This window comes from Pyrus communis, chromosome 14, assembly GCF_041283825.1.
Source record: "Pyrus communis isolate YQ-2024b chromosome 14, ASM4128382v1, whole genome shotgun sequence".
Classification (NCBI taxonomy): Eukaryota; Viridiplantae; Streptophyta; class Magnoliopsida; order Rosales; family Rosaceae; genus Pyrus; species Pyrus communis.
In genome coordinates, this window is record NC_142578.1 from 22,651,134 (window position 1) to 22,661,433 (window position 10,300).

Here is a 10,300-nt window from a genome sequence, read left to right on the forward strand (position 1 = left end):
TAGACATTAGTTTCTTGAATCATTCTTAACTAAAATTGATTTTCATTAAACCAACACAACATCAATGAACAAAGTATTGAAGCAACTATGCAAAGCAAGGATAAGCTATATAGACAATTAATGGACCAATATAGAAAAGTATCAAAGATTTTCTTCCCATTGTTTCATTACAACCACTTCTCCTTAGTAGTTTTGGACACCAACACTACAAAAATGACACATTACAATTCTCTTCAACAAAGTTCAAAAGATGAATATCTGAAATTTGATTGCTACTGGGAAAATGCAACCATAGTGGTAAGCAAAACAACGAACAATCCCTAAAAAAACTCTATCATATTTACTTAAAAAAGAAGTATATTATTGAAACCTTGTTATGTCTCGAACATCCACAAAAGATCAACCATCTTTCAAAAGATCAACCATCTTGTATAACAACTTTACATGAAATCTTGTTATGTCCCAAACATCCACACCTGCTACAAGTGATGGTCTTCTTAGTCCCACTGATTTCACAAGCATATTTAATCCTACTTTTGATTCCTGATAAAAGCTTGTTTTCCAGTAATCATCAACATACTTAAATACAACACGACTATCATGATGCAACACTTGCAATGTATGAGAACATGGAAAACCATTATGCTGCCATTGCACACAAAAGCATGTCCTATCGTCCAAACAAACAACAAACCGATTTCATTCCGTCCTAACTTCAAAAACATCCACATTAGTACAACTAATCCTCTAATGCATGTCCTCCTTCATCATCAACAACAACTTCATATCTTTCTTTGGACACAAAATTGTATGAATAATGTGACAAATATCTTCTTCTTAGCCATACTAATCATTAGCTGAACTCTAATATCTTCAAGAAGATCCATAAGTGGCATATAACGACTATTCGACACCACACTATTAAAAGATTCTAAAAGTGCATGAAACTGCAGAGGGACAATTTCGTAATTCAATAAATAAGTGGCAGCGGAAGAGCCTACAAATTCACTCGCTCCATCCTCCACGCGCTCTCTCCTTCGATTTGTCTCCGTCCTCTCCACCTCTGGTTTAAGCAGGATCAGAGAGTGAGGACCGGCACCAATATCTTAATCTGGGGTTAGGGTTATCCCTAATCCGGATACCAGTAAAATCCCCAATTCGATTTTCCAATTCGAAGTCGAGAGAAGCAAGATGGGCGTGAATTCGGTATCGTCGGACACGAACAGCAATCTCAACGAGCAGATCGAGCAACTCATGCAGTGCAAGCCACTCTCGGAGCAACAGGTTCTGTTACACATTCTTCGTTTTCTTTCTTTGGTTTTTGGTGGGTGATTGAGCGGTGTTTTATTGAGGAATTTGGGGATTAGGGTTGGGTTGGTGTCTGTTTGGTTGCCTGGAAAATTTGGGAGGGAAAATGGGATCATGGGGTTTCTTGATTTGCTGTTGGATCCGTGGGGATTGGAATTTCTAGTTGAATTTTTGTGTGTGTATTTTCTTGAGGGAAAAAATTCTTTGCTTTTCTTGGTTTCCTTAGCGATCAAATGGGGGATTTTTCGTTTTCTTTTATGTGTGTTTGTAGTGATGTAATTCAGGTTCTGTTTATTGTGATTGTTATCAAATACCTAGCTTGGTCTCAAATTTTTTGTGCATTTGATTTGTTTATCAATTTTTGGGACAACTCATGAGCTCTATTAGTAGGGATACAAAAGTTTCTTTGATATGGAAATTTTTTTTTTTTTTTTGCCATAAGCAGTTTTAGTATGAACCATTTTCTCATGATTTGTAGGGAGATGCCGGGTATTTAGAGTTTTTAATGGAAAGAGGGTAAACATTGTTAGGCAATGAAATTTGATGATTTTGTACATGGGAAACTCTGAAATTGTCACAATTGCACAATTGGTGCGCTTGCATCTTAGATTTACCAGTATCAGAACCGTTCCTCGTCAACATCTACTTCCTACTCTTTTCCTTTTGAAGTTTTGTAATGAGTGCAAAAAAAAGTTCTCAATTTTCTATCTTCTCCATTTTCTCTTGGTAAAAAAGTTAATCAAAGAACCTGTACATGATCTCTTCTCCGTTGCTTCATTGTAGGTGAGAATGTTATGCGAGAAAGCAAAGGAAATTCTAATGGGAGAAAGCAATGTTCAGGTGAAGATTTTGGGCTTTAGTGTCTCTTATTATATTTGTCTTACATTACATATTTCACTGTTTATTGCATTTTGTATGGGAAAAAATCGTTATTGTTGTTCTTCATTTCAAATTATATGGGTAGACACTAATTATTTTTTATTTACATGTACTTACAGCCTGTGAAAAGCCCAGTGACAATTTGTGGAGATATTCATGGGCAGTTTCACGACCTTGCAGAGCTTTTCCGAATTGGAGGGAAGGTATCAGCTCTGACTATGACCTTTTTGTATTCAACTCTTCTATTTCAGATGATGGATACTGACTTTGTCGATTTTGCTGCTTGTTATATTAATTATAACTCTTTCCCTTGGACCCAATCTGTATCATTTTGTGGTGTTCAAATTTGTTCCGTTACTTGTTCTGCTTACCTTGTTCTTTTTCCTCCCATTGGTATCTGCCAGTTTGTTGATTTTATTGCCAATATTCTTGTTGAGGGTTTGCTCTAATTTTATCATTTTCTTTGACAGTGTCCTGATACCAATTACTTGTTTATGGGAGATTATGTGGACCGTGGCTATTATTCTGTTGAAACCGTGACGGTATGCAACCCTCAATCTTTTGGATTTTCTTATGATTATGAAAAGTACTGCTGTAGAGTTGTTTCCCATGCTACCATATGTCCGTGTGTATACTTTCATGTGAATGCTTTACATTTGATTAAAAGTCACTATCTCTTATTTTGTCAATCAATCTATTTTTCTTGAAACTGAGTGACAATCTATGAAATTCAGCTCGCATTTGGGGTGAGTGCTTTGTTGATCATCATATAAGGGTGCCGGTCACAATTTGGCTAGACAGTTCTTTTAGGGGCCAAAACCAAATTGTTTCAAATGGCAACTTTGACCGGCTTAGGATGAAACTGGATTATTCCTCCTTTAATATGCATGGCATCTGAAATTTGTTTAGCAATTTTTTATTGTTTTAGACTTTCAAAATTTATTGCTGATAATGGCTATTTTATTCATCCAGCTCTTAGTGGCTCTGAAAGTGCGTTATCCTCAGCGAATCACTATTCTCAGAGGAAACCATGAAAGTCGCCAGGTATTTTACCTTTCGCCATTTTATGTTGTCTGATTTCATTTTGCTTTCTGCAAATGTGCTAGTGTTTTGTTTATTTTGGTTACAACTAATATTGAGCCTGTAGAAAACAAAAGGATATTCTGTTCAAAATTCAAATTTCTTTTCATTTTTTAGTTGAATGCTGGTTTTTTACAACATTGTAATTTACCCTGCATTTGTGAAGTTTAAATTGTGCTGGAACATTGATCTGGAATCATTATGGTGGTTTATAACTTCGTACTCGTTTCTTTTTTTTTTTTTCCACAGATTACTCAGGTTTATGGGTTTTATGATGAATGTCTCCGAAAGTGAGTATTCTGCACGCTAAATAACCATGTTTTGAAAATACTACTTACCTTGAACGCCTGTGTCAATGGATATGGTTTTGTAACTACTTTCATGTTGGAAGCATGAAAACATCCATAACCACAAATGATTGGTATTGGAGAAGGGGAATTACAATAGTTAAACCAAATAAAAAAAGGATTGAAACTTAGGAACTATTGGACTCATTATGGGACAGTAAGACTCAAACAAGCAAGTATGAATACTTGCTAAAGTCCCTTGGAGTTACTACCCCATCTCTGGATGTAAACTCCATGCAAGTCTGAATACTTTTTCTGCCTTGGACTGAGGTCAATTGAAGGAATATTAGTACCATTTCATCAATTGAGGGAATATTAGTACCATTTCATTTTTACAATAGAAGGCATATTAGTACTACTCCAATCAAGGTTTATGAAATTTTTATTCTCCTGGTTAGCATAAGCTTTATGCATGATAAACAAACCAACTGGTGTGCTAGCTCACAAATTATGCAAGACCTTATCGAAGATATTAATATTAATGTATTGCATATATATGTTATCGAGATGCTTTTTAGCCATAATATTGCTTGAAACACTCTGTCAGGAACTGCTTCTCTTTAAAACATTCGGTTTGTTTCTTATCATCATCTCAACAAGATGTGAAGTCTTGAGTTCTTATAATTACAGGACACTGCAGTTTTTGAAGCCTCTATTAGATTATGCTGAATCCTTCCTACTGTAGTCTGTTTGTGTTTGTGGCATGGTTCAACACCTGATGCAATAGAGCATGAGGTTATCACTCTTGATGGACTTTCACTTCTGTATCATTCTCTTAAGGCCTCTTGTTTGTTCGTCATTTGGGTACTGGTTTGGCATTTCAATCTACCATTGTGATGTAAAGATTGTTTTAGTTTGTCGTATTTTAGCGTTTTAGATTAAATTGTAGTTTATGTGGCGGTTTCCAACAATTTATGCATGTAGAGCAATCTGCTTCTAGCTCCTCTGGCAAATCAATGACAGTGCATTGTCTGATTATTCACTTACAGGTATGGCAATGCCAATGTTTGGAAGATCTTCACTGACCTTTTTGACTACTTTCCACTGACAGCATTGGTGAGTATTTGGTTGCTATCAAATGATGTGTTACTACTTTGGATACGGATGGAATGACGATTTTCATAAACGGAATAAATTTCTATGAGTTACTTTTGTGGTTTTCTGTAATTTAATTTCACCTTGCTCATTTATTAAGCACACTTTAGTAATTAGTGGACAACTCTTCAAGATGTTTTTCCGTGTTAGAGAAGAATAACGGTAGTTCAAAACACTGCAAGTACTAACATTCTTGAATCTTGATAGAAGATAAAAATTAGGAGAGATGTACCTTTTTCAGATTATTTCTTTATAAAATTTGAGCCGATCCTGTTTGTTTGCTGCTTGTTTAGACTCACTTTTACTCATTGATGGGCTCCTCACTGTAATAATAGTGTGGATAGTGAACAAGTCTCAGTTTGCCTTCCTGAAATACTTCTGTGGATTTCCTATTATGATACTCCTATGTGCTTATTTCTCCTTCTTAGGTCGAGTCAGAAATATTTTGCCTGCATGGTGGATTGTCCCCTTCAATTGAAAACCTTGATAACATAAGGAATTTTGATCGTGTTCAAGAGGTTCCACATGAAGGGCCGATGTGTGATCTGTTATGGTCTGACCCAGATGACCGATGTGGTTGGGGTATTTCTCCTCGTGGTGCAGGATATACTTTTGGCCAGGTAACATCAATATTTCGTTGGACTCTTATTTTTGAAGATATTACACTGCCCAGAGTTCTATTGACGTCTTAACATATACTGTATATGATGTTTGCATTGTGGAATTTGTAGTTCTTACTGGTCAAAGTACTCAATTCCTTTTTGCAGGATATATCTGAACAGTTTAATCATACAAACAATTTAAAGTTGATTGCAAGAGCTCATCAGTTGGTCATGGATGGATTCAACTGGGCACATGTAATTTTTTTATCTGTAAAATGGGGATATTTTATTGTCTACTTTGGTACACAGTGGATGAGGTTGATTTATATAACGTTGTTTTGTTTGGACAGGAACAAAAGGTGGTTACTATATTTAGTGCACCTAATTATTGCTATCGCTGTGGGAACATGGCTTCTGTTTTAGAAGTCGATGACTGCAGGGGCCATACCTTCATTCAGGTGTTCATTCTCTCTGTCTCCCCCACTCTCTCTCACTCACACACACAGGGTCGTAAGTAATAAGTGGTAAGGCACAGTTTGATAAATTTTGCAAGTGCTTCAAAATATGCTTTACGTTTTTGCAGTTTGAGCCAGCTCCGAGGAGAGGAGAGCCAGATGTTACCCGTAGAACACCCGATTACTTTCTTTGAAACTACTGCATTGGTGTCATTTATTTTGTGGTTCTTCCGCTCTTCCACGATTGGGGTAGCACATTGTTTTTGCACAAGATGACTGTTGGGTTTGCAATCTAGGTCATAGGATTCCAAGACCGATGTAAAATACACAGGTAAGGTGCCTGCTGATTTGTCTTACACTAGAACGTTGCTGGATTTCCCATCGAATAGTTCGCCTAGCTGTTGACTCACCGTAATTATTGTATCATATCCAGCAGCAGAAGGTGTGGATGTCCCTTTCGTTTTTGTATTTTCGTTTTTCTTTTTCGCCTTGTACGTTTTGCTCACCCTTCCCATGGGTGTGCATGGGACTTTATTATTAGTGGATGTTTTGCTCTTTACTTCGATTACTCAATGTTTTTGCAATGTCATGGTTTTTTGTGCTCATACTTGTTTTGCTCACCCACTTGGACAAGACCGCTGGATCTTGAATGTCCTTCGGTTCTCGCTGTGCCCGTGCACTTTTTAAGCCATTGCACATGGTCTTCTTGTGAAAATCCAAGTGCTTGTTTTGTAGATTACTCTTCCGCAGCTGTTTCTTCATTGGGAGATGTTTAGTTTATCTTGTACTTAAAGGCTCTGAACTTTGAAGGATACAAACGTGTCGAACAAAGAGCTTTGAGTGTTGGGGTCACTGCATGACAGTATGGCATTGCGAGGAAAGCGTTCAAAATGCTTTCGTTTGAAGATAGCCAACACCGGAGCTTGTAGCTTAAGTAGTTAAGAGCATGTACCTCTGATTAATAGGAATATAGCGTTTTTACAAACAAATTAATAGGAATAGCGCGTTGTTACAACAGTTGCAACACCCTTACCATTTTCATTTCGGGTATACTGTAACTTCAAATGTTTGCAGCTCTCAAATGGGAGCCGAATTGAACGAAAATTCGTGCAACTCTTCAGAAGTGTTTCCATGGAAACAGCAAAATCAATTTGTTTCATTACTGCAATATACACATTTAACAAAACCGGACAGAGAGCATCTTTCCATTTGGAAAATTGCAAGTGCATATTCTAATAATATGAATAATGAAGCATTACCTACAATCTTAGATGAGAGAAAAGGGAAGGAACAAGATCGACAACGGACCATGCCAGGCCGGCATATTGAAGGAATCTTATACCTGTATCAACGTCGAACGATTCTTGGCTGGAGAAAATGAACAGCTTTTGGACATAACCCGATTGCTTCAAACCATCTGATTTTTTGCCATCACTCGATCCCTTTAGCGATGCGATGTAAGTGGTTGATCTTATTGGGATACCGAGGGTGTTGGCTAGCACTGGAAGAATCCATTTGGCAAGAGCTTTGCTACAGAACTTCACGATAAGTATGGTCGGAATTCCCACAAGCATTCTTCCGATAAAGCCAGGGGCGGTCAATTGTGATGTAAATACACGTGGAACGGCTTCATGGTGGAACTGATGGTACGTCTGCTGGACCCCAGATACCTGGATAACATTGTTGTTATTAGTTATGAACATTACGGGGGCGGAAAATAGTAGCCTGAGTATATTAACATGATAATATAAAAATTGCCTGATAAGATAATGCTTGTGTAATCGTAAACAAATATGCAAATTTAGCAACAATTACAATTCTGATGTTAAGTCGATTACTTACAATTCCTAACGCCACACCGTTGAAGGCTGTGTGGTACTCAAAACTTGGAGTTGGGAACTCAGGAGTTGGATAAGCAAAAAGCAGTATCAAGCTTAGGGCAGCCCAAAAGGATGTAACTGCAATACAAACAGTGTGCATTAAGATTACATACGGATACAGACTTTACAAGTTATAATTTCCAATTTTCTATAACCGATTTCTCATTGCAATTCCAAGAGTGTTGAGGAACATTCTACTTATCACAAAATATGTTTAAAAAGGTTCATGTTTCTGCATTCTGCTTTAATCGCAATAATTGTTTGATAGTACAACTTTGGTGCACCCCAAACATTGTCCAACTTATGACTTCAAGGTTCCTAGAGGCCCCAGTTTCTAAAGGGGCGGTTCGGCATTAGATAGAACAATTTGTCCCATCCTTGCTCTAACATGATACTGAAAGCATTTCTAGAAACCTTTTATCCATGTCGGATGCATGTATCTCATGTATCAGACCGAGTTCCATGCTTATTTCAGTCCTACAAGGATACTCACAGAATGCTTTGTAAGGTTGGTAACGCCTTCTGAAAGCTTCCGTATTCCAAATTCTGACTTGCAAGAGAGCATGGGGTGGTCATATCTGTGTATTTTTCATGCTCACCACCTTTGGGCTCCCACCTGACTGTTGGACTCTCTTCTTGCATTATTAAGTTCTTTAAACGCTTAGGTTTGTGCTATAGGTTGTTTCAACCACAATATACGAGTTAAATGACTTGTAGTGTGCTTACCATTTTGTCCCGAGACTACAAAACTGTCAACATATTTGTGAACACTGAGCCAGAACCAAAGAATCACCAATCCAAGTGCAAGGCCACTTATGATATCAATAGAACTGTGCATGCCAAGATAAATTCTTCCTATCAATAAAACACAAGTTAGCTTCGGGATTAAACAATAAATATAAACAACCTGTAGACAAATCATAGAAAAAGATAAACTCACCTAAACCAATGAAACCCACAAGCAAGCAAACAAGAGCCAATCCAGCAATTTTAACATGGGCATCTTCGTTCTGAACATACGATAGGATGTAATGCAAAAGGAATCTGGAAACCCCTAACCCAAGAGCAAACGATTAGTACATACATGACAGTAATTCATACAGCATGCGCTTGGCTTTCTGATGCATGTGTTGACGATTCATGGCTAAAATGCTAGTTAGTCTTGAATAACACAAGTTTTGCCTCAAATTGATAAATCGAGAGCTTGGGGAAATAAGCGTGAAACCAACTGTCCCGATTCATTCAGAATATATGTTCAAAATCAAGATCCAGCAACACACAGTTTATAACCTTTTAATTAAAATTGAAACAATTTACCATTAGCTCTGCAAAAAAATTTATGCTTGAAAAACAAGCTGCATGGACAAGAAGAAAAGTAGATACCCTGATAAGCAAACTGTGTTTAGAGTGTGAGAAGATGGCAATCCATATTCCAAGGCATTATCTTCCTCATCTTTCGTAGCGGTTATTCTTCTAACGGGTGGGCAACGAGGTCTAGGAGCTGATACCACATCCTATAAACACACAAAGCCGAAAAATATATAGCTTGATACCAGAAACTAAAGCACTTACCGAATACAAAAACTAAACAGTAAGAAAGAAGTGATTACCTTTATGCAGTTCCCCATATAATCACAGAAAGCCATCAGCAGAGTCATTTGTCTAGCCAATTTTCCATGCCCGCTCTAAAAACCGTCAACGAAAAGCAACAACGACAAGAATTCTCAGAATGTCGATTAACACAACAAACATACAGCTCAAAAATGGCATATTAACAACCACAGGAACCAAAATTCACCATTAAAGTAAGAAGAAAAAGCTTACCCAGAAAAGCAAAGGAAGAAAAGCAGTGTAAAATGGCACAGAAACAACACATGACAAGGCAGAGAAGAAAGCATCCAAGAATCTATGCTGGTAATTCTGCAAAAAACCCAACAAAAACCCAAATCCAAAAAATTGAAAAAGTCAAATAAAAATTGAAATTTGATGGAACAGAAGAGAAATGATCATCTGGGCCGGATTGGATTTGAAGGTGGGAAACCTGGATTTGGAGGATGAGAGGAGTGCCGGCGGTGACATGGTGGACCACCCATGGTTGCAGGAAAGATCGAAGCTTTCGGGTCACATCGAGATATGAAGCTATTATCATCCAGGATACAATCCCGCACAGTGTTGCCCCTTGCCACACTGCTATGCCTTCCATTCCCTTCTCTCCGCTCTCTCTCTCTCTCTCTCTCTCTCTCTCTCTCTCTCTCTCTCTGCGTTCTCTGTCTCAGAGAGAAGAAGAACAAGGAGGAGACTATGAGAGTCGCAGAAAACAAAGAAAACCGAACCTTCTCTTTTTCTTTCCCTGTTCAAGTCAAAGAAACCGAAATTGAAACAAACGGTAGGAATTGGATTTGGCAAAACAATTTGTTCGTTGGACAATTGTAGTTAGATTTTGACTGGCAGAGAAATGTCTTCCGCATAGGAAAGAACGTCCCACTTTCCAAAATGTTACCAAATATTTGCCAAACTAATACAAGTGGCCCTTAGTGTTACTCTCACGTCACAGCATAGTTTAAACCTCTCTAATTTAACATTTAACTTAACAAATTTATCATTTGACAAAAAATATTACCAAACTAATAATTTATTATTAAAAAAAATTATAA

The 10,300-nt window shown here is 37.5% G+C and overlaps 2 protein-coding genes across 2 annotated transcripts; one reads left to right on the forward strand and one right to left on the reverse strand.

Annotated features, from left to right (window-relative positions):
- Nucleotides 1-952: 952 nt before the first annotated feature.
- Nucleotides 953-6,334, forward strand: LOC137711961 (serine/threonine-protein phosphatase PP2A-4 catalytic subunit). The gene is made up of 11 exons (XM_068451111.2): nt 953-1,284; nt 2,092-2,148; nt 2,307-2,390; nt 2,658-2,729; nt 3,160-3,231; nt 3,517-3,557; nt 4,604-4,670; nt 5,138-5,329; nt 5,477-5,566; nt 5,662-5,769; nt 5,895-6,334. The coding sequence occupies exons 1-11, from the start codon at nt 1,192-1,194 to the stop codon at nt 5,958-5,960; spliced, it is 942 nt and encodes a 313-aa protein (XP_068307212.2). The 5' UTR covers nt 953-1,191; the 3' UTR covers nt 5,961-6,334.
- A 525-nt stretch (nt 6,335-6,859) lies between these two features.
- On the reverse strand, nt 6,860-10,178 carry LOC137711960 (lipid phosphate phosphatase delta-like). Its single transcript, XM_068451110.2, has 8 exons — nt 9,688-10,178; nt 9,471-9,566; nt 9,257-9,331; nt 9,030-9,160; nt 8,587-8,690; nt 8,373-8,501; nt 7,609-7,724; nt 6,860-7,436 (listed from the first exon to the last, which is right to left on the reverse strand). Exons 1-8 carry the CDS (start codon nt 9,847-9,849, stop codon nt 7,026-7,028), a joined length of 1,224 nt encoding a protein of 407 aa, XP_068307211.2. The 5' UTR covers nt 9,850-10,178; the 3' UTR covers nt 6,860-7,025.
- Between the last annotated feature and the right edge of the window lie 122 nt (nt 10,179-10,300).